This window comes from Rhinolophus sinicus, chromosome 12 (assembly GCF_057876585.1).
Source record: "Rhinolophus sinicus isolate RSI-liver-muscle chromosome 12, RSI-T2T, whole genome shotgun sequence".
NCBI lineage: Eukaryota > Metazoa > Chordata > Mammalia > Chiroptera > Rhinolophidae > Rhinolophus > Rhinolophus sinicus.
Window position 1 is genome coordinate 14,504,737 of NC_142512.1, and position 23,253 is coordinate 14,527,989.

General features: G+C 52.3%; 1 protein-coding gene across 3 annotated transcripts; it reads left to right on the forward strand.

Annotated features, from left to right (window-relative positions):
* On the forward strand, nucleotides 1–22,196 carry DLG4 (discs large MAGUK scaffold protein 4). 3 transcript variants are annotated; one of them, XM_088801949.1, is made up of 20 exons: nucleotides 1–160; nucleotides 7,684–7,749; nucleotides 11,344–11,397; nucleotides 11,535–11,594; nucleotides 11,793–11,917; nucleotides 12,016–12,185; nucleotides 12,286–12,422; nucleotides 12,571–12,715; nucleotides 15,455–15,750; nucleotides 15,883–15,985; nucleotides 16,124–16,238; nucleotides 17,840–18,016; nucleotides 18,303–18,339; nucleotides 18,432–18,459; nucleotides 18,592–18,639; nucleotides 18,722–18,823; nucleotides 19,131–19,303; nucleotides 20,287–20,396; nucleotides 20,953–21,044; nucleotides 21,289–22,196. In XM_088801949.1, exons 1-20 carry the CDS (start codon nucleotides 131–133, stop codon nucleotides 21,393–21,395), a joined length of 2,175 nt encoding a protein of 724 aa, XP_088658075.1. In that variant the 5' UTR covers nucleotides 1–130; the 3' UTR covers nucleotides 21,396–22,196. The 3 variants fall into 3 exon arrangements, with proteins under 3 accessions (XP_088658075.1, XP_088658076.1, XP_019600661.3); XM_088801950.1 differs by having other exon boundaries at nucleotides 11,544–11,594; XM_019745102.3 differs by lacking the exons at nucleotides 1–160; nucleotides 7,684–7,749 and adding an exon at nucleotides 7,832–7,850.
* Nucleotides 22,197–23,253: the final 1,057 nt, after the last annotated feature.

Consider the following 23,253-nt stretch of genomic DNA (forward strand, 5'->3'; position numbering starts at 1 on the left):
TCCCCCCATCCTGGCTCCCCCTGCAAAAGTGGGGTGCGGAGGGGGGAGGGGTGAGAACCCACGGAGGGCAGGAACAAAACTCCGATGAAGTCAGAGCCCCTAACCCGCCACCGCGGCCAGGCCCCCCAACATGGACTGTCTCTGTATAGTGACAACCAAGGTAAGCCTGATGGGGGGGACACTAAACTGGGGGGAGGGTATGAGTTTGTGGGGAGGGGTTAGGTCTAATCTGGGGCTGGGGAGCATCAGAAGATGTATTTGGGGTCCTAATTTAGTTTTGGGGTTTCCATTTGAGAAAACGCTGGGTTTGGCCACAGGTGCCCCCTGGAGTGATCTCTTTGGTAGAAGTAGAAAATTTGGGGTGTTCTGTGGTTTGGGGGTCTGGTAGGTTTTGGGGTTCACCAACAATGTTTGAGGGAGACTTATTTAAGGAGAAGCCTGGCTCACATGGGAATCCTGCTTGTGTATGTTAGAAGGTTGACTATGTGGGGGGGGTCGTCTTTCCTCCTGGTGAACAAGCTGGCTTCCATGTGCCTTGTCCAATTTCAGGGGTTTTCTGGCATGGCATGGGAGTAGGAAGTTATTGGTTGCGAGTGCCTGGCTGGTCTGGGGGTATCAGACTGTGGGAAGGGGCTTGCTTTCAGTATATAGAACCAGCATCTCCTGGTAGATACATTTGGGGGTGCTCTTAATTTGAGGAAACTGTTAATTTAGGGTGCAGTCACATGGAATGGGGAGAGCTGGGAGTTGTCAGAGAGCTGGGGCCTGACATTCACCTGAGGGAATGGACCAGGTGAGGTTAGGATCTGGGGCACTCCCATGGGAGGCAGAAGGTTGCAGCAGCTGAGGTTGCCAGCTCCTGAGGTTTTGGAAGAGAGGGTATTTGAAGAGGGGGACCAGGTGGGTGGTGCAAAATTTGGGGGTGGCCCAAGTAGGTGCCCAATACCCCCATCTCCTCCCACACTCTTATCTACCCCTGGTTGAGAAAGAGGGAGAAGAGCAGATGGAGGGGATTGTTCCTGTTACCCCTGACACTTGGGATCATAGTCAGGGAGGACACCTGGATTTAAGGTGACTGGAGTGAAAAGAAATAGGACGGCTGGACTGGCAGCAGTGAGGATCTGTACTAGGGTGTCCCTGTGGTTGGAGCCTGGAAAGGGAAGAAGAGCTTGGATGGGGAGCACAGCAAGCTCCTGGTGGATGCAGAATACCTAGGTCTTGGCTGTGAGACTCTGGGACTGGAAATCTGGATGCTTGGTGTGTGCAGGGTGGCTTGGGCGGGTGGCAGGCAGCTGGGGGTTGGGGGGTGGGACAGGAAGTGGGGGCCGGGGAGGCGGGGTCTGGGTGAGTCACTGGCTGGGGAGGGGGTTATATTTAGTGGGAACTGCAGCTTCTCAGAGGAGGGAGTTGAGGACACACATGTTCCCTGCCACAAACTCACACATGTGTGTACACATGCATCGTGTGCGTGTGAACATGGATGGAAGAGGTTGAGGGCTGAGGACTTTTAGGTCTGGAGCCCCCATCCCATCTCCAGGGCTACTTGCTGGTCCCCTTTTCTGTGAGCTTTCTCCTACGCTGCTTCTTTTTCCCAACCTTTGTAGTTTCAGTAGATTTTTGGGGCCTCAGTTTCTCTGGCCTGCTCTCCTTTAATGTCCTCTGGTTCTCTGCTCCTCCTGTCTCCAGCCCTTAGCTTTCACCTTAGCCTTAGCCTCCCTGGCTGTGGTCCCGTGTGCAGGTGTACACAGAAAGGCAGTTGGAATGTGTGGGCTCTGCTTCCAACACGTGAACACATATGTGAGCGAGGGTGAGGGGCTTGCCTGCACTGACATTCTGGAAAAGGGGGCTTATCCATATCTCTTCCAGACTCTTACTTCTTCGATAGAGCCCAACGTTGAGCATCCATTAAGTAAGGAGCCTTGCACAGAGAGGATCATAAATTTGGGGTTTTACAGAGGCATGGAGACCCAGGGTTGCCACATTCCTTGGCCGGAAAACTTGTCAGTCTTGGGATGGCGGGGACTCCAACTCCCATAAGGCCTTGAGGCACAAAATCCCTCAGTGTTAGAAGATTGCTGCCCGTGGGGCTGTTGGGAGTTGTGGTTCATCTTTATCCAGGGCAGTGGAGGGTAGCCCTGGAAGAGCCAGGAGGGGGCACATGGCTCTTGACCCCCCCCCAAATAGGGGGTGCTTAGGCTTTGCGGTCGTTGAGCTTCCCAGCTCCATCTGAGAGTCCTCCATCTTTCATTGCCTATATTTAGACTCCTGCCGCAGTAATTTAAGGAATATTTATTGAATGACTACCTTGTGCCAGGCCCTGTGCTTTGTGCTAACTCTGCCTTTACAGCTAACACTTATTCTTACGATGTGTGTCTCTCTCTGCCGGTGTCTCTCGATCTCTGAGCATCCCTTTCTCCCACTCCGCCCCCATCCCTCCCCCTTCTCCCCGCGCTGCTGCCGCCGTTGCCATGGTAACCGGCGACGACTGAGGTTGCGTGGTGGACTTGAGGGCCGGGCGAGGGTGGCGAAGGGCGGAGCAGAACTAGTGGGGGAGGGGGGAAAGTGGGGAAAGACCCGGGATATTTGGCCAGAGCCCAGGAGGCGAAGCGGTTAAACCCTCCGGGTGGTCCTTATTGGGCAAAGCTAAAATGACGGGGGCGGGGCAGTTTGGCCAACTGCCTCATTCATTGGCCGACAGGGGCGTGGCGAAGGGACAGTGTGGGCGAGGCCGGGGTGGGTGGGAGAGCAAATGGGCGGGAAGTGGATGGAGGCGTGGTCTCCTGGAGGCGGGTGGGCGGGGTCTGGCTTACTCTCAAGGGAGGCGGGCAACAGCCCTTGGAACGGGGCGGGGCCTTAGGGCTGGGTAACCTGAAAGTGAGGGCAGGTCTGGCCTGGCAGGGGCGTGACGTGGTCCCTTGTGCCGAAAGAAGACAGGGTTTGAGGGGCTTGTTGCCTAAGTCACTGCGAGGCGCGGGGGTCTTTGGAAGGGAGAATCCGGGGGTTGGGCGGTCTGACGTCTCAATTTTCTTAAGATGGAGGCCTGTTCAGATTTCATCAGAGCACAACCTCCTACCTCAGCTCTATGTTCCTGGGAGACGGTTGCTAGGCGACAGCCAAGGCCTTGATTGCTGCGTTGCCAGGCAACAGGGAAACGGAAAATGGAGGGAAAAAGGAAATGGGGGATGGGGAGGGTCTTAATGGGTCATGGCGCCCACTGGTGGAGAACTGTGCACTTGCTAGTCTAGGAGTAATTTCGAGTTCAGACCCTTACTCACTGGCTCTGAGGATCCAAGCAGTCTATCAAGATATGAAACTAGGACATTGGGGGTCATCTTGGGGCGCATCTAACAATCTCCGGTTAATAGTAAAGAGGGGGCATAGGCGAGATTCTAGGAAAGTCCGTCCTCTTTGCCATGTGTGGGCATTTTACAGAAGCCAGAGAAACAGATTTGAAGAGACTGCTCACTGGGCTTTAAGAGTTGCAAAGGTGAGCATTCGGTGGGAGGTGATTTAGAAGAGATACTTTCAGGTCCAGTTGTTTTGGAGAAAATGGAAGCCTCTGAAGAGACCTGAGGCAGTCGATTTGGGGTGTTCTGGAAGATTTGTGGGTCACTGCAAATTGCCGGCCAGATCTTACTTTGGTGAATATTTTTTAAGGTCCTGAGTATGGGGCAGATAGATATATTTGGGAGCAATCTTCTAACAGAATTCAGAAGGATTGGAGGGGATGTTGAGATACAGGGAGAGCAGCCAGAAAAGGGAGTAATGTATGAAATTAAGGAGTAAAGAAAAGGAATAGGGAAGTATCTCTTAAGGGTTTGGGAATAAATTGAAGAGGTTGCAATTTAATTTGGAGGGTCAGCTTTAAGATACATTAAGTATTCCCTGAAATTGGGGTCTGGTGGTATTGAGGACTGGTATATTAGAAAGTCATGAGTATTTCATGAGATACAGGGATTTGGACAGGAGACCCCAAACAAATTTGAGGACTGCTTGTTTGGATGTTTACATTAGAGCAAGAGTAATATTTGCACTGATTTCAAGGTCTCTTAGTGGATAGGGGGGTAGATAAGATTTTAAAAGGGATAATTTAAGGGATAGATTAATTTGAGGGCACGACCACGATCTGTTGTCCTTAAACTCTTGAAAACCCTTGTCTGGCTACAAGGTGGGGCTGGACTGCTGGTTAGAATAGGAGATGTCTTGGCATCTGAGGGGATGTTGTCCACATTAACCATTAACAATCTTTGGGGAGGTGGGGGAGGGGCATGTGGGAGACAGTTTTTGGGGGGCCCTTCTAAAATGAGAGGGAAGTGCTGCTTCCTTTCCTGCACCTTGGGAGTCCAGTAGTAATGAGAGGTCAGGCGAAGTTTGGAATAGTTAGGGGCCTGGTGATTTCAGGTGTGGCAGATTAGGTGGAATAAGGGGTCCCTGAGAACCACAGCAATAAACTGGTAAATTTTAGGAGTGTCTCTGCTCGTAAAGGGGTCGGGATAGAAGTAGACTGTGGAAGGTGAAGCCCACAGAGAAAAAGCTGGAACAAGGGAAGTTGAAGGCTAAGAGGGTCTTCCCCTCACTCCCTCTCTCCCATCGTGACGCTCTCCCGCACTGCGCAGGCGCTGTCCCCCCCCCACCCCCCGCCGCAGCCTCCAGTCGCCACGGCCGCAGCAGCCCCCGCCCCTCTGCCCCTCCCCCCAACCCCGGGACCCTTGCTCTCCCACCCACCCCTCCCCTCAGTCCCCCTCCCCTTCTCCATGTCGGCTCGGAACAGATTCGCCTCCATGTGTCTCTGCGTGGTACGTGCCGCGGTACGGGCTTTGGCCCCGCTCCCTTCTTTCCGGACGCCCCAAATCTCAGGGTGCAAGCTTCAAGAGCTGTCGCTGTTTCTTCTGCTTGGTGCGGGGTCTCTGGGTTGCAGTGTCTCGCGGACAGCGCAGTGGGTGTCCCCTCTTTTCATCATCCACTTTCACTCACACCCCTCTATTTTGGGGTGCAAGCCTCGATTCCAGGTCATTCTGTGCAACTGGGTCTCCAGTGAGGAGGGGGCCAAGGGGGAAGGAACAACAGCGACCCCCAGGCCTTTTACTTGTCTTATGCCCAAGTATATTGGTGGTTCAGACTTGCACCCCATAGCATCCGAATTGTCGCAGGTCTGGGCCCTGAGTCCCAGTAGGGTAAAAGAAGGGATCCTCCTTTCCTGCCTGTTCTGTTTTAGGTGTCATGTATTCTGGGACTGAGAGGTGCTGATCCCATTCCCACCTCCCAGTCTGCAGTTTCAGAATTACTCTCCCCCACCCCTACCCCTCCAGACGGCTTTCCTTTATTTTTCCCCCCTTACTACATGTATTTCGAAAATTTCCAAGTGCTGAACATAGGCTCTAAGCTCCTTCAACCACATCCTGGGAACTTCGTATTCTTTCCTTGTTCCCCATTTCTGTAACATTGTCTCCGAATCTGGAGGAGCCTTGTCCTCAGTTCTGGACAACCCTCCCCCCCCCCCCTTTGGAGGGGTACAGGGAGAGATGTCTGCAGTCTCACTGTGGTAAAAAAAAAAAAAATTACCTTCATTTCTTCTCTAGAATAAACGATGAAATGTCTCTTTCCATGCTTCCATTTTCTTTATGTGCACCCTGACATTTCATCATCAGATTCAGGAATTTTCTGTGAGGTGGGGTGAAGATGGTGGGGTATTGGGCTCAGACCCTCTCCAGAACTCCAAAACTTGAAGCTGAAACCCTTGGGCCCACTTTGTTGATCATGCAGGGAATTGTGAAGGGAGAGAGGAGGGCTACCTCTTCCCTTTTTCCCTGGACCCTCCAGTTCTGGGGCACTGTCCCTCAGCTCTTGCACTGTCCAGGCTGAAGACCACCTTTTCAGGGTGTGGAACGAACAACCTTTCTCAGTTCATCTAATTCTGTTATCCAAGATGGCCCCACCTTTGAGGAGGATTATGTAGTTTATACTCCCCCCCCCCCCCTCCATTTCCTTGTCTGCTTTTTGTGTCCATGGTATTGAAACTGGAGCTCAGGATTCTCTCTCCAAGTCTGTGGTCCAGAAAGGGAGTGTAGCTTCACATGCCCGTTTTCCTACTTTAAGGCTCTTCAAATGCATCGAGGTATTTCTTGATGCTAGTTGTCTCTGTGTCCTGGGTCTGTCTTCACGTTGCCAGTACTATTTCCCTCCTCCGAGTCCCTTACTGCACCCTCAGCTATAGCCGAAGTTGAGTTACATCCTCAGCCTTGGTTCATCATCTTCAGAAATTTCAGAATCTTATTTCTAGTATCAGGAGTTGACCTTGATAAGCTTCTTCCAGTTGGACTTTGCAACTGTTGACCACCAAATGTTGGGGTACTTTCAGCTTCTCAGACACTTTTTTGAGAGGGAAATTCTGCCTTCTCTTTTTACCCACATGTCCTGGGGAGTATATTCAGTCTTCCCCAGTCCCTGAGGGAGCCCTGCACATGATACCCTTCTCTTCCTTCCTTGATCCTGGAGTTTGGGAGGGTCTGCTTCAGGGGGGGCCGGCTCCTGAGGAGGGGAGCAGCATGAGGGCAGAGGCAGATGTAGGAGGACCCAGGCAGGGTTGCTGCCCTTCAGTCCTGTCTTCAGCTGCCCTTTTCCTCTCTCTCTGGCCCCCAGTTAATCTCCTTTACTGGTGTTCCTATTAAGCTAGCACGGTAGGCCCTTGAGATGGCAGGTGGTTAGTTGGGAAAGGAGTCAGGGGGTCATGTTGGGTCTTTCACTCCAAAAGACCTGAGGGAGACCAGGATTTTACCCTGAAGATCAGCACTCTACCCCCTTCCCAAGTCAGGGAACCTGGAACCTGGTACCCATTCCTGGCCCCCTCCTTAGCCCTACTGCCTCTGTCCTCCTCTTTCCTCCCCCATCCCCTTGTAGTACATCTGATTACCTGGCTGGGCTGTGGGCATTTGTAAAGGTGGGGCTGGACTCTTGGCCTCTCTGTTGACTACTTGCAAAGGGGGACTTTTAGAGGAAGAACTGGCCAGGTTTAGCTTTGTCCTGTCTGGGGGGCTGATGCCAAGTACCTGCTAGTTGAAGGGCCTGATTGTGGTCCCTGCCTTGGGCATGCAGGGTGCTGGAAAACCAGTCTCACGGGGTAGAGGCTGCAGTGGGGAGACTGAGGCAATGAGGGTGGGGTGGCAGGATAGAATGGAGAGCAGGACCAGCAACTGTAGTTTGGAAGAGGGAGGTTGTAACATGGGTAGGAGGATTAAATAGGTAGTGAGGGAAGTGGGATGAGGATTGATAGAAAAGCAAAGAATTTGGGGATGTATGTAGAGAATGTGGATACCACTGTCAGAAGGGCTGCAGCTCTGAAAGGATGGAGGGACTTAGGGATGAAGGCCTGGGAAAGGGATGAAAAGGCCAGAGGAGAGAGTGTGCTGAGTAGAAGGCTGGAGTCCTAGGATGTGAGGAGGAGTTGGGGGATGGGACTGGGATTTGGGAAGGGTTGAGAGGTGCCAAAACCTTGGCAGAAGAGGGGGCTGTGGGGGGAGGGTGGAGAGAGGGGAACCAATGGGCTGGAGGAGAGGGAGGGGGAGGAGCTGGTCAGGCCCCAGGGCCTTCCGCACTGCTCTGGCTAGGCGAAGAGGAGGTGGCGGGCGGGCAGCCTGGCGCCCCAGGCACTGGTCGGCCCCAGTGACACTTCCTCCGCATTCCCAGAAATACCGCTACCAAGATGAAGACACACCCCCTCTGGAGCACAGCCCGGCCCACCTCCCCAACCAGGTAAACGCCCCCGAGCTGGCGCACGTGGCAGAGAGGAACTTGTCCCACCTCGAGGCCCCGTCGGTGGGGTCGTGGGCCACGCCCACCTCTCCCCCCGCAAGGTAGGAGACTCGGGCGGCCCCCTCCCCAGTGCGGCCCTTGGAACCTCGGAGTTACGACCACCCCCCGAGGGCCGGTAGGGTGACAGCCGGTAGGGCTATGCCGTAGGTGGGAGGAGGCTGGGTCAGGGGGACTGGGGCTTGGGTTCTTGGAGGCTGGGGGAGGGGATGTTTGGGGAGCTAGAAACACCTTGTTCCCACAAAAAAGAAACAGGACAGGCAAGTGGAGTGGATGTAGAGCTTAAAACCAGTGTGTGTGTGTGTGTGTGTGTGTGTGTGTGTGTGTGTGTGCGCGCGCGCGCGCGCGCGCGCGCGCATGCGTTTCTGTGTCTGTATCCCTTTGAGTGAGTGTCTGCATGTCTGTGTGCAAGTGTGTAGAGATGTGTGCATCCCCCAGGATGCTCACCAAGCCTAGGCCCTTTTCATTCCTTCACACTCCCCACCTCTGTTTTCGTGTCCAAAGTCTGTTCAGAGCTCTTGCTGTCCTCATTTGCTCTTGTCCCATCCCTGCCTCCCCACCCCCTCCACTTCCAGCCCCTGGACCTGGCTCTCCCTGTCCCCCTAGTCTCCAGCCTGGTCCTTCTGTCTGGCCTGAGACTTCTAGTTGTAGGGCCATTCTGCCTCTGTCCCCTACCCCTGCCTTTGGTCTGCTCCTGTGCTCCCTCCCCTCCTCACTGCCTTTCCCTCCCTGCTGGCTGGCTGGTTCTTGATGTTGTCTCTCTCTTCCTCCCACGCACTCTCCTCCCTTTCCCTGATCGGAGCTCAGGCCCTTTGTGGCCTGATCAGTCCTATTCCTCAGTTAGCCAGCTTACTCCCTCCCCCACTTACCCCCTTTGCTGTTCATCACTTCCCTCCTCCCATGCCTCCCCTCTCTTATCTTCTTGGACTCTCACTTCCACCCAGATGTTTTTTCTGTACCCTGTCTGTCCCCCCCATTATTATTTACCACCACCTGTTTCCCCTTCTACTCCTCTGATTTTCCTTCTCCAGTCCTGGAGAGGCCTTGTTTCTTAGACCTTCCATCCTTCAGTCCACTTTCCATCTTCTTCCCCTTCAGTTTCCTCTTGGGGGAACAGGATGGGGAGGAATGGAGAACACCAGGCCAGCTGTGAGACTGAGGGGAACACTGTGCGGTCAGGCCTGGGATTCCAGGATCTTGTGAGATGGCTTGGGAAGGGGGATGCCGTTAACCAAGAAGATGGGGAGGGTGTTTCTGAGCCAAAGGATGAGGAGTCAGGTCATGGGCAGCAGCAGGTTCTGGGGTGAGAAGGAGGTGGCTGGCAGACGAGTTGGAGAGAGAGAAAGAGAGAAAGAGACCATTTTCTGGCTTGTAGCAAAACGGAGAGACAACATAAGGGTCCCAGGGCAGGGGACAGAATGGGATGAGACTGAAATCAGGGCGGCAGGTTGAGCTGATTGAGAAGGAAAGTAAGGCCCTGGAGATGGGGAGATAGTGCAGAGTATTCCTCAGAAACTCTGAGGGCTGCAAGGAGTGGAGGAAAGAAGACTAGAGATGAGGCCATTAACTCTCTGAGGAGGGGGAAGATGAGAGAAGGGGGGCTTAAGAGGTGACAGTTAGTGCAGTGCTAGAGACTGTGGGAGTCAGAGCTCAGGTAACAGAGTGAAGTAGAAGGATGAAGTGCTGGAGGCCTAAGCGTGGGAGGGAGGTCTCAGGACAAGGCCTGAGCTGGTGGACAGGAGAAATCCCAATTTTCAGAGGAGATGGGGAATGGGTTGAGAATGAAGGATTGTGATTTGGGGACAGAATCTTGAGGGTCTGTAGATGAGGTAAGGGGAGTGGTGCTGATTTCTCCAGGGAATCAGAAGTTAGGATGGAGGATGAGGACAGGAGAATGAAAAGGGATAGGGCGAGAAGGTGGGACAGGGACAGGGAAGCAGATGGAGAATGGAGGCTGGGTTTCAAAGATGGAAACTGAAGGGTGGGACAGGGATGTAGATGGAGGATGTGGGATGCGGTAGAGAGGGATCAGAAGCAGGTGAAGATAGTCCCGGATAAAGGATAAGGTCTGAGGAAGGAGGTCCTGGGATGGGGGTGGGGATTGACGGTAGACTGCTGGATGGAGGATGGACATGTGGATAAGATTTTGGTGTTAGTGGCTGTTGGTTGGACAACAGCACTTGCTGAGATTTGAAGGTTGGAGGACGGTGTTAATAGATGTATGGGTGTGAAATCTATTATAGGTCTTGAAAATGGTAATGTGTAGTATTGAGAAACAGCAGTAGGAGAGAGGAGAGACCCCTTTAGAGGGGAAAAGAGGAGTCTGGGGAATCGTGAAGCGTGCCTCCCGCTTGCTTGGTAGGCTCCAAATAAATATTTGTTTAAGGAGGCGGTAGGTTTGGGACCCAGGAAGGAGGCTCTTGGCCACCTCCCCCCATTGCCATGGAGACGTGGCTTCCGTTGCCCTGGCAATTGGGGAAGCCCCTAGGACGGGCCTAAAGCTGGTCCCGCCCCGGAGTCTAGAGACCTTGGTGCTTGGAGGTGACTGACGTCAGAGGCCTGTGAACGCCCCACTTTAACCCTTTCCTGAATGAAGTGGGGCGGGGGAGGAATAGATGAGAAGATAGTACCCGGATGTCTTTCACCACTCCTCCTGACGCCTTTTGCACTGCGTAGGGTGAGGGGCGTAGGGGAGGGAGGAAGGGAGGTTATTCATGATGCGCAGGGCCCACAAACCTCTTCAGCGTGTATTTCTCGGCCGGCTAAGGGGGGGCGGGGCCCAGGGCAGGAGAGGCGGGGCTACCGGATCCCTTCTGAGTGGGAGAATCTGGTCGTGCCTAGGCCACGCCTCATCCCCTCCCGTTGTCCTGACAACAGGACCTCCAGGAGGTGGGTCTCCCCAGGCCTGGGCTCGGCTTAGATACTGTTGCTAGGCAACAGAGTCCCTAGAGGAAGGGGTGGATTGGATGGTGGGTGGGCGAGAGAGAGGGAAGGCCCTGCATGTGGGGGAACCCGGGATTCCCAGGGCCCAGGGCTTAGGGCAGATATGTGTGAAGGTGAGGGGTAAATCTGAGGGAGGGTTATGAAGGTATCAGGGTCTATGTGGGTGGATAGGGACAGGGATAAGGGCAGCAAGGGGGCCAGGACCCAGTGGACACAATCCCTGGGGTGTATGTGTATAGTACATAAGGCATGTAGCACCCTGTGGTGTTACATCCGGTGAGAGGCTCCCCCCATTACCATCTGCTGCTTCTCCCCCCTGCCCCCCCCACCCGTCTGGCTGTCTCCTTCCTTGCTTCTCAGATACCTCCTTACACATGCAGGGGGTCTGGGCTGGGCAGAGTTAGGTCCACACACGTGTGCATGTAAGTATATGTAATATGGATTGAGGCTGGGTCCTTGAGGGACTCTTAAGGGTAGCAGAGCAGGCTTGGTTAAGAGGCTTAAAGGGTAGCCAGGCTGCTAGGACTCTTGGTTACCGACTGCCTCTGGAGACGAGGCTCAGGCAGTTTTTCATCTCCTGTTTTTCCCTCACAGGCCAATTCTCCCCCTGTGATTGTCAACACAGACACCCTAGAAGCCCCAGGATATGTGAGTTGTTTAGATTTTGGAGCCATTGCAGAAGGAAGGAGGGAGAGAGGGAGAGCCTGGGTCCCAGCAGCAGGGGAGGGACAGGCTCTCAGGTAGGAATGTCTGTCTCACTGTTTCTGTGTTTCTGGTCCATGCTGGAGTTGCAGGTGAACGGGACCGAGGGGGAAATGGAATACGAGGAGATCACATTGGAAAGGGTGAGCAGGCTCCTTCACCCGAGGTCCCCTTGCTCCCTGTCTGTGCTTCTCTCTGTGCCCATGTTTTCCACGTGGTCAGCCTCTTAACCTTGTCCCTTCCTGCTCTGGTCACAGCTCCCAAATCCGTTCTCCTCCCCACTTGCCTTATCAAGAGTGGGTAGTGAGGGGAGCTGACCGTCTTCTCCTCCTTCTGCCCAGGGTAACTCGGGTCTGGGCTTCAGCATCGCAGGTGGCACTGACAACCCACACATCGGTGACGACCCATCCATTTTCATCACCAAGATCATTCCCGGCGGGGCTGCAGCCCAGGATGGCCGCCTCAGGTGGGGAGAGGAAACAGGGGTTAGGATGCTGATTCCCTTGAAAGGAAGGGCCAGGGCGGCAGGAAGCTCCTGGCTCAGGCCCACCTTGCTGCCCTCAGGGTCAACGATAGCATCTTGTTTGTAAATGAAGTGGATGTGCGGGAGGTGACCCACTCAGCTGCTGTGGAGGCCCTCAAGGAGGCCGGCTCCATAGTTCGCCTCTACGTCATGCGCCGGAAGCCCCCAGCTGAGAAGCTCATGGAGATCAAGCTCATCAAGGGGCCTAAAGGTAGTAACCCATTATGTTGCCACCCCCATGTCTAATGTCCCCTGTCAAGGCCTGCTTCCCAAGCACCTGGGCACCCATCTCTACCCTCGGCTCCATCCAGGTCTTGGCTTCAGCATCGCAGGGGGTGTAGGGAACCAGCACATCCCTGGAGATAATAGCATCTATGTAACCAAGATTATCGAAGGGGGTGCAGCCCACAAGGACGGAAGGTTGCAGATTGGAGACAAGATTCTGGCGGTGAGGACCCCCATCATTTTTCTAGCCCACACTTGGGTCTCGCCTGCTGGCCCTGAGCGGGCCCAGGCTTCCTTATCAGCTCACTGGTGTGTCTCTATCTTGAGGCTGTTTCTGGCTCCTGTCTGAGCTCTGCTTCCCTTGACCCCAGGTCAACAGTGTGGGGCTGGAGGACGTCATGCATGAGGATGCTGTGGCAGCCCTGAAGAACACGTATGATGTTGTCTACCTAAAGGTGGCCAAGCCCAGCAATGCCTACTTGAGTGACAGCTATGCTCCCCCAGACATCACAACCTGTGAGAGCCCTCCAAACCCCAAAGCTCCCCATGACTGATCCCAGCTAGCCCTATGACATCCCCGGTGACCATTCCTCTTCAGATGCTCCCTGTGAAATAGGTACAACCTCTGCCACTGCCTGTATTTGGAGAATAGGTGGAAAATCGGTCACCATAGAAGAACTAGAAAATATTGTCAACAGCCTCTCCCCTGGAAGGCACAAGGCCCAGATGGTTCTATGGCTAATTTTATCAAATCCTCAAGGAATAGATTATTCTTATGCTTTCTCTGAGTATAGGAAAAGATAAAAAAGTTTCACATTTTATAAGGGCAGTTCAAATGGTTACAAAGATAGTGTAAAAGAAAGTATAGGCCAACTTTGCTTCTGAATAGAGATGTAAATGTTTATAATGACATAGTAGCAAACCAGACACAGTAGCATATTAAGAGAATCACATTGTCACAAAGTAGGGTTTGTTTCAGAAAACTAAAGGTGGTTTCATATTAGAAAACCTTTTAATTTGATTCATTGTATTAAAAAGTTCAGGGAGAAAAACCTTAAGTTCATTTCAAATAGATGTGGGAAAGGCATTTGATGAAATTCAGCATCTGTTTTGGGATATGAAAACTTAGTAAACTAGGAACAGAGGAATTTTCCTTAATGTGCTGAGAATAGCTTTCAGAAACCAACAACAAACATTTCCTAATGATAAAATCCTAGCAGCATGTCCATTCAGTTAGGAACTAAGCAAGGATACCTCTTATTGCTGCTGTTATGCTACATTGTTTTAGAGCAACATTTCTCAATGTTGATATTGTTGTTTTTGGACTTGATTGTAGGGGTTGTTGTGTACATTGTAGGATGTAACAGCATCTCTGGCCTCTGTCTATCAGACGACAATGGTACCCCTCCCAGTCAGAACAACCAAAAATGTCTGTAGACATTGCCAAATAGTCCCTGGGAGGCAAAATTACCCTGCTAGAGAATCACTGTTTTAGAGATTTTAGGCAGTGTAGTGAGGCCAGAAGAATAAATAGATGTTACGTTTGAAAAAGAAGAAATAAACTTGTTCTTATTTATAAATCATATTATTGTCTATCTAGATTAAAATCTAAGTGAATTAACTGAAAAAACTTAGAAATAATATGGTTAAGAATGTGGCCATATATAAGAAAAATTACAAGAATTAGTAACTTCCCAACAATAAGAAAAAGGAATGGGTAAAAAGATCCCTTTTGCCATAGAAAAAAATTCTATAACATTTTTGCAAATGTGAACTTGACAAGATGTACGTAAGATTTATATGAAGGAAATGAAGAAACTTTACTGAAGGACATAAAAGAAAACTGGAAGAAATGGAGAGTCACACCATGCTTCCAGATGGAAAAACTTAAATGCTGAAGATCTCAACCCTGTCCAATTAATCTATACATTTTATGCAATCCTAATCATAATTTTAATGTCCCTGCCCGCCCCCACCTTCCCTGGAAACTTCACAGGTTGATTCTAAATTTCAGCTAGAAAAATACATTTGGGAGAATAGCTAAGAAGTTTTTAGAAAAGAATAATGAGACATGGCTGCCTCTACCAAATATGAAATCGTATTGTAAAACTGTATTAAAATCATATAGTAGTGTTTCTAAATGCCATAACTTACCAGAAGGAATCTTGGCTCCTTGATTCCAAATCCTGGGCAGGAAATGTACAAGATGAGCTCATAACATCAGTGGTCAAGGAAGATATCTAAGACTGCTAGGGTTATGTCAAAGACACAGGACCAACTTGAAGGGGCTTCTACGGGCTCTTCAACCAAATCTATGAGATCGTAATGGTACTTCAAAATAATGGGTACCTTTGGAGGATGCTGGGGAACTCATTCTAAAACCTGGCAAGTAAAGGGAACAAGTCAAGCATTTATTCTCCCTTTCCTGTACAAACTGCACTTTAGAGTAACCAACCAACTGGTTGATGTGAGGAAGTTCTTTTTTATAGAAGAATTCCCATTAATAAGTATTCCCACCCTCAAAAAGGAAAACAAAAATGTAGAACATCACTATTTTGCTCTCCCTAGGGAAACATCCAAACCAGGCAGTGGTCATCAGTGTCTGCTAAAACTCTTAGGTGAAAGGATGACAATACCTGAGCTGGCCAATTAGTCTTACTAACAAAAAGATGTTGTTGCATCCTGAGGTGATGCAGTATAAAGTACATACCACCATCTATGAAGTAGTGCCAAAAATTTGAACTTGAATCTGACTAAGTCTCTAGTATGAATTACCAGTTTACCGGAGATACAGGGTAGGGGCACATGTTAACACCACAGGGATGCAAGCAGTGATTTCCCATATTAGAATTTACCTAATGGAACGTGGGAAATTCTGTTACACAAAGGACTTTATTGTTTCAAATGAATGGCCAAGATAAAACAAACAAACAAACAAAAACAACCAAAAGAAAATATCAAAACCTTGGTATTAACATTTGCCTTGACTTCATCATCCTGGCATACCTAGGGCAGGTAACTTCGAATCCATTATCCCCTAGGAGAACCAACCCCTGACGTCACCTGTTAATTCCTGCCTCTGATACTGCTGTGATCTGATGTCCCCCTTTACCACCCATCCTAGTATCTCTGGCAGAATAACTTCCCCTTCACCTGAGTCTGGTTCTCCTGGTTCCTTAGGGAGAAGGTGGGATGGGGGGTGCTCTTTCCCTCCATCCATTTCCATGTCATTCTTTCTCCCATGTCTTCCCTCAGCGTATTCCCAGCACCTGGACAATGAGATCAGTCATAGCAGCTACCTGGGCACCGACTACCCCACAGCCATGACCCCCACTTCCCCTCGGCGCTACTCTCCAGTAGCCAAGGACCTGCTGGGGGAAGAAGACATTCCCCGAGAACCAAGGAGGATTGTCATCCACCGAGGCTCCACGGGCCTGGGCTTCAACATTGTTGGGGGCGAGGATGGTGAAGGCATCTTCATCTCCTTTATCCTGGCTGGGGGCCCTGCGGACCTCAGTGGGGAGCTGCGGAAGGGGGACCAGATCCTCTCGGTGAGGGAAGGCCAGCCCCTGCCCACACCTTCCCCTCCCCTCAGGGCAGGGCCCAGGGCTCTTGGGCCGGGCTTGGGTAGGCTGGAGCCTGGTGTTCATCTCCAGTGACTCAGCCTCTCCTCCTCCCTCTAGGTCAACGGTGTTGACCTCCGCAATGCCAGCCATGAGCAGGCTGCCATTGCCCTGAAAAATGCAGGTCAGACTGTCACGATCATCGCTCAGTATAAACCGGAAGGTATCAGGCCTGAAGCTCCCTCTCTTGTGGGCTAAGCTGAGCCTCAAAACTCTGTCTCCTCAGCTCTGGCTTCAGTGGGGGTAGAGGGAGGGGGGCAGTAGGATGGGGCCAGAGCTCAGGAACCTTGTCTTTCCTCAGAGTATAGCCGATTCGAAGCTAAGATCCACGACCTTCGGGAACAGCTCATGAATAGCAGCCTGGGCTCAGGGACTGCCTCCCTGCGGAGCAACCCCAAAAGGGGTTTCTACATCAGGTCAGATGCTTCCTGGGCTGAGTTTGTTTCATTGTGTGACCCCCGTCCTCCAGCCAGCTTTTCCCCGAAACCCTGCCTGGTTCCTCCTCCCCACCTAGGCCTGACACTCAGCTGGTGTTCATGGGCTCAGCTGCACAGGTTAGCGTTTTGGAATACTCCATAGCAATTGGAAAACAGCCTTTGCCTTAGGTATCCTTACTGCCTTCTAGCCCCTGGTCACCCTGGCACTTCCCCTAGGACCTCCCAGCTGCCCCACAATTGGGTAACTCAAAGCTTAACCCCTGACAGAGCAGGGGATCTCTAAGCTGTTCAGAATATTGCCTGCACATCCTCGGATGACACAGTCCAGGAAAGGTGGACCAAAACTCGCTCTCATTCTTTATCTCTTTAGTTGCATTTTGCTTCCATCTCAGGGTTCCTTCTCCCATTGGCTCCTCTTTCTTGTCCTCCCCAGGGGTAGGCACTGTGTCTTGCAGATCTTCTCTTTTCTTCCTCTGGGCTTCAGTCCCCTCAAACGACCTCCTCTGTTGCTCCACTCTGTGGCTGTCTGATTTCAGAGCTGTCAGCTCTGGCCTGACCTCTTCCTGGAGGTCCAGACCTGCAGTTCTGGCCATCTGCTTTCTGGACACGTCTACTGGGATGTCCCACAGGCATCTCACATTCAACATGTCCGAAACCGAGCTCATCTCTTTCTCCTGTGCACTTACTTACTTGTGCTCTCTCTTTTGCCGAATCAGTGTTTTCTCTCTTGCTGAATGGCACTACCATCCACCCAGACACCTGGCTCAAACTGGCACCTTGCTCGGCCCTTCCCTCCCTGCTGGGGTCCAGTTTGCTCCCAGGGTTGGTCATTTCTGAGTCCCAGATGATGCCGGATAACCCTGGCATTTCTTTCCTTCTTCCTGTCTCACTGTCCTGTTCTTTGTCCTGGCTCTCTCAATGGTCATTCCTCCCCTTGTCCTGACCCCAGGGGTTAGGGCTTATTGACAGGAATTTGATACTAATAATGGTAACCAGAATCTGCAAAGAGTAATGTTTTTTTCCTTAAGAATTTGAGCAGCGGAGGCGGCCCGATGGCTCAGCTGGTTAGAGCGCGGTGCTCTTAACAACAAGGTTGCCGATTCGATCCCCACATGGGCCACTGTGAGCTGTGCCCTCCACAACTAGATTGAAACAACTACTTGGCTTGGAGCTGATGGGTCCTGGAAAACACTTAAAATACATAAAAAGTTAAAAAAAAAAAAAAAGAATTTGAGCAGATTCCAAGTTATCCCTGTGACTGTGACGTGCGTGCATATTGCAGACTGCTTTCTCTGGAGGATGGTGTTCTAGATCTTCAGAAATCGCACTGAATCCATGAGCTGGTCTGATGGCTGACACAGCGTTGACTGAATGATAGTTAATAGTTGTGGTGATTATGAATAATAGTAGAGCTATTGGTCCCCATACAGTTCTTGGGTTCCTGAGAATCCACGGCACCTGTGGGAGCGCCATCAGCAGCTACACTTTGCTATAGACTCCTGGCCCTGAACCTCTGGGCTGGGTCTCAGGGTAGCTGGAGTCCTCAGCCAGGTTCTGACCAATGGCCGCCTGCCCTCCAGGGCCCTGTTTGACTACGACAAGACCAAGGACTGCGGCTTCCTGAGCCAGGCCCTGAGCTTCCGCTTTGGGGATGTGCTGCATGTAATCGACGCCAGTGATGAGGAGTGGTGGCAGGCGCGGCGGGTACACTCTGACAGCGAGACTGATGACATTGGCTTTATTCCCAGCAAACGGCGGTGAGGCTCCCAGGGCCTTTAGCCTTCCTGCCACAGGCACCAAAGCCCCCAAGGTCCCCAGGATGGGCAGCCAATAGGGCATGGGTCTGTCCTCTGACTTCTTGGGAGTCTGTCCACTGGACCTCCTGGGCACGATGACTCCCAGGAACCTTGGGGGCAGACATCTCATTTAGGAGCACAGGGGCCCAGGGACTGCTGGGAGATGGGGTTATCAGCTGGTCTCGTGGGTGGGAGCTGTAGGGTCCCTCACTGGGCATTTCCCTATCCCCCATCATGTTTCCCACAGGGTTGAGCGACGGGAGTGGTCAAGGTTAAAGGCCAAGGTAGGTAGAGGAGGAGGTGAGCATGGGTGGAAGAGTGGGGAACTCAGGGGGTGAACTCTTAAGCAACCACATGGCCCGCTCTTTCTTTCTAGGATTGGGGCTCCAGCTCTGGATCACAGGGTAGGTAGGGTCAGTTTGGGAAGACCTGAGGTGAGAGGAGCCCTGAGCCTCTCTTGATATCCTCAGGAAGGCAACGTGGGGCCTCGAGTCCCCTGTCTCAGAGCCCCTTGCAGACGCCCTACCTCTCACTAGGTCGGGAAGACTCGGTTCTGAGCTACGAGACAGTGACGCAGATGGAAGGTGAGCCCTGCCCCCTGCCTTGGCCTCAGCCTTTCGTGCTCCCTGGCTCTGTTATCCGCTTGAGCTGCCTCTCTTCCCTCAGTGCACTATGCTCGCCCCATCATCATCCTCGGGCCCACCAAGGACCGTGCCAATGATGACCTTCTCTCTGAGTTCCCCGACAAGTTTGGATCCTGTGTTCCCCGTGAGTGCCAGGGCCTGGGATGGAGGTGGATGTAGGGCTGGGGCACATGAAGGCCATAGGCAGAGTCTCTTTTGGGCAAAGGGTGCTTCTCAGCCATTCTCATGTTCCACGGTCGCCATTCAAGGCCAGAGACTAGGAGGACCCAGAGGGTGCTGGGAGGGTGGTCCTGTCCCTCTCAGTCTTGGTCTCCCCAGTAGCCCCTTCCACTGAAGGACCAGCTGAGCACTCTGGGGGCTGACGTAGGCAGCTTTTGAGCTAGAGGGATGGTGGTTAGATCTTTGGGGGGGGTGGGGTGACTTCCTGGCAGATACGACACGGCCCAAGCGAGAGTATGAGATAGATGGCCGGGATTACCACTTTGTGTCGTCCCGGGAGAAAATGGAGAAGGACATTCAGGCGCACAAGTTCATTGAGGCCGGCCAGTACAACAGCCACCTATATGGAACCAGCGTCCAGTCTGTACGAGAGGTGGCAGAACAGGTAGGGCTCAGCAGGCACCCTGTCCTCTTCCTCCTCCCCTCTCCCCACCCCATGGCCTTCCTCCAGCTCTCTCTAACTCTCTTTCTCTCTGTGTCTTTCCCTGCTGGGTCTCGACTCCGCTCCTCCACCTCCTTCTCCTCCTCTTGGGCAACTCTGTCTGACCGCCTGCTCTCTTGTGCCCTGCTCTGCTGCCTGCCTCCCTCCCTTGCTTCCTGACCCCAAACTCTGCATGGCCATCTGGCCCCTCTCTATTCCCCTTCCCGCCTCCTTGCCCCATTTCTCCTCTCTTCCTATGGTCTTGCTCTTGGTGGCTTGGCCTCCCCTACCTCGGTCCCTCCCATCTGCCTTACTCCCCGTTGGCCCGATCCTCTCCCCTCACCTGTTTCTGGGGTCTCCACTCCCCTCTTCCACTCCTCTGCTACCTCCTTTTCCTTGCTGCCCCCCATCCTGCCCTCTCTCCTTCCACTGCTCCTTTCTCCATCTGCCCCTCCTCCCTCCCATCTGTCTCTCCTTGTTCCTTCCATCTGTCTGTCCTCTGTCTATCCTCCCCTCCCTCCTCCCTCTATCCTACTTCCTTTCTCCTTTTTCTTTGCTTTTTTGCCCCATCTGTCCGGGCCCATCTTCCACACCCCCACCCTGCTCTGCCCCTCTTGCCTTGCTTTGCTATGCCCCTTCTTTTGGGTCCCCTCCCTGCCTGTTCCTCACCCCCTATCCATCTGTCTAATCCCCAACTTCTGTATTGGCCCCTTCCCTTGCTGTCTGTCTGACCCTTCCCTTTTTCTCTCTGTCTTTCACTCGGTCTGTCCGTATCCCCTTCCCACCTTGACTCTCTCTGCTCACATGTCTTTTGACATCCATGTCACTTCCCTTTTGGCCAACCTTCTGTGCCCTGCCTTTCCTTGTACTGTGTCCTGTCCTGGCACCTCTGTCTGTCCTTTCCCGCCACCTGCTGGTCCCCCTCCGCCCACCCTGCCTGCCCCCAGGGGAAGCACTGCATCCTCGATGTCTCAGCCAATGCCGTGCGGCGGCTGCAGGCGGCCCACCTGCACCCTATCGCCATCTTCATCCGCCCCCGCTCCCTGGAGAATGTGCTGTGAGTATGGTCCCAGGGGGCCTCCCTTCCGCGCCCCTACAACTGTGGCCCTGGGCCTCAGAAGGCTCTGTGTTGAACTCTCCCGTTCAGAATCCTGGGCAGTGACTCCAGCAGCCCTTCAGGGGGAACTGTACAGAGAGCTGGAACCCAGAGGATACAGGAAATCTCAGGCCTCTCCCCTCTTCTTCCTTGGGCTAGGCAGGACTACAACTCCCAGCAGCCCCTGAGGCACACACCTGCTGGGGCAAGCCAAGGCCTCTGGGGCTGTTGGGAGTTAGAGTCTGAATCCCTTCACTGGGGCTGAAGGCTGGGAGAATGAGGCTCTGGAGAGGTCCCTGGAGTGGCCATACCTGGCTGGGGTGGGTTGCAGGTGTGTGTGTGTGTGTGTGTGTGTGGGGTCATCTGTGGCTCCAGAGGATATTGGGAATTGTATTTTTTGTTTCATGCTCCAAATAAGAAAAATACTGGTTGCAATTTAACATCCTTGGATGGAGGAGGGAAAAGGCAGGGCAGTACCCACTCACCCTCAGGTCTGTATGTCTCTCACTCTCTACAGAGAGATTAATAAGAGGATCACAGAGGAGCAAGCCCGCAAAGCCTTCGACAGAGCCACCAAGCTGGAGCAGGAATTCACAGAGTGCTTCTCAGGTGAGGCTGCAGCCAACCCATTGCCAGCACATGATGAGCCTTTGCTCAGATTCAAGAACGGAAAAGGAGGTAGCAAAGAAGTGGAGATCACTGGGTGGATGGTTTAGAAAGAGGTGCCCCCTTTGGGTGGGTGCAGCTCCATGGATCATGGCTTGGACAATTAGAAAAAGGTGCCCCTTTTCTCTGAGCTGGTGACACCCCCCTGGCTGGGCATCTGGCCTCACTCCTTGCTCCCCCCCCCCAGCCATCGTGGAGGGCGACAGCTTTGAGGAGATCTACCACAAGGTGAAGCGTGTCATCGAGGACCTCTCAGGCCCCTACATCTGGGTCCCAGCCCGAGAGAGACTCTGATTCCTGCCCTGGCTTGGCCTGGACTCACCCTGCCTCCATCACCCGGGCCCTTGGTCTGGACTGAATTGCCCAAGCCCTTCGCACCCCCTAGCCTCCCTCCCACCCCTTCTTATTTATTTCCTTTCTAACTGGATCCAGCCCATTGGAGGGGGGACACTCCTCTGCATGTATCCCTGCACCCCAGAACTGGGCTCCTGAATCCCAGGAACCTGGGGTCTGGGGGGAGCCAGGCTCCTGGTCCCCAGCCCTTGCTCCTTAGGACCCCTTGTCCTTGCCCGCCCCCAACGCACACACGAACCCACTGGGGGCCACCCCTCCCCCATGTTCTCCCACACACATTCCAGAAGTCAGGGCCCCCCCAAGGAACACCCCACTGCAGGGATGCAGGGCCACAGGCTTCCGCTCTCTCCTGAGGCAGGGTCTGGGGTCACCCTTGCTCACGTCATAACTCCCATGTCCCTTGATTTCTCATTTATTTTTTCCATTTTTTCCTTCTCAGAGGTGGTTTTTGGGGGGATAAGTGGGGGACTACACTGTGGGTCCCCTGCCTTCCACATGCCCCCACCTTTTTTCTTTGCTGGTTTGCATGAGTGGAAGGTCTAACTGTGGCTTTTTTTTTCCCCTGGGATTTTTTTTTTGGGAAAAGGGGAGGGATGGGTCTAGGGAGTGGGAATGTGGGAGGGAGGGTGGGGGGCAGGGGTTGGGGGTTGGGTGTCCAGGGGAAGACTGGAAATGCTGCCGCCTTCTGCAATTTATTTTTTTTCTTTTGAGAGAGTGAAAGGAAGAGACAGATACTTGAAACCTGGTGTGTGGCCTGATTATTTGGGACCTGGGTGAGGAGGGAGATGGGGTGGGAGCATAGGGATGGGTCTGGTAAAGTCAGATCCTTCTTCACCCTGCCTCCCCCAGAGGGTAGAGGGGACTGAAGGGGCCTTGGAAGGAACCTGCAAATCAAGATTGCAGAGTCAGAAGTGAGGAATGGGCCTGGAGGGACTAGAGCTCTGTCCAAGGTCACTGACAGACCCAGAAAGAGGAGGACAGACTTGGCATAGGTCCCTGCAAACTCAGCTCAGTCCTGAGCACTCCCCTGGCTGTCCTGGTCCTGTTGGGCAGCACGATGGTCACTAAAGGAAAGTATAGAAGGAACTTTCTTCATTCATGTTCATGGAGTTGTAGACAGAGCTGGGCTCTGGCAAAGACCTTTACAGAAGTTTGCTGACACCGTGTTTCCCCAAAAATAAGATCTAGCTGGACAATCAGCTCTAATGTGTCTTTTGGAGCAAAAATTAATATAAGAATATATAACAATAACATAATATTTTTATTGTATTAAAGACCCAGTTTTATTTTACTGTAAGACCAGGTCTTTAATATAATAATAATACAATACAATATAATTAATGTAATTAATATAATACCAGGTCTTATTAATTTTTGCTCCAAAACACGCATTAGAGCTGATTGTCCAGCTAGGTCTTATTTTCGGGGAAACATGGTAAGAAGTGCTGTGTAAATATTTACTCACTGAATTTCTTTATGCCCCATCTCTATAGGAAAGATTTGAAGCAGTTTTGCAAATAATAAGGATAGGAAAATAGAACTCAATACCAAAGATAAAAATAGGAGAAACAGTTGCTATAGGGTAAAGGTGATCTCTGAGCTTCCTCAGATAGGACAAAAAAGGAAATGGTCCATTACCAAGTTTGTGTGTGTGTGTGTGTGTGTACACACACACTTATACATATATACATTTATGTAATATATATAAAGACAATTTTAGTCCTTTTAGGGAGTCAGGTTTTCCTGGCCCTAAGTCCTAACTGAAGCCCCTCAGATGTTGCTGTGTAGGATAGTGGTT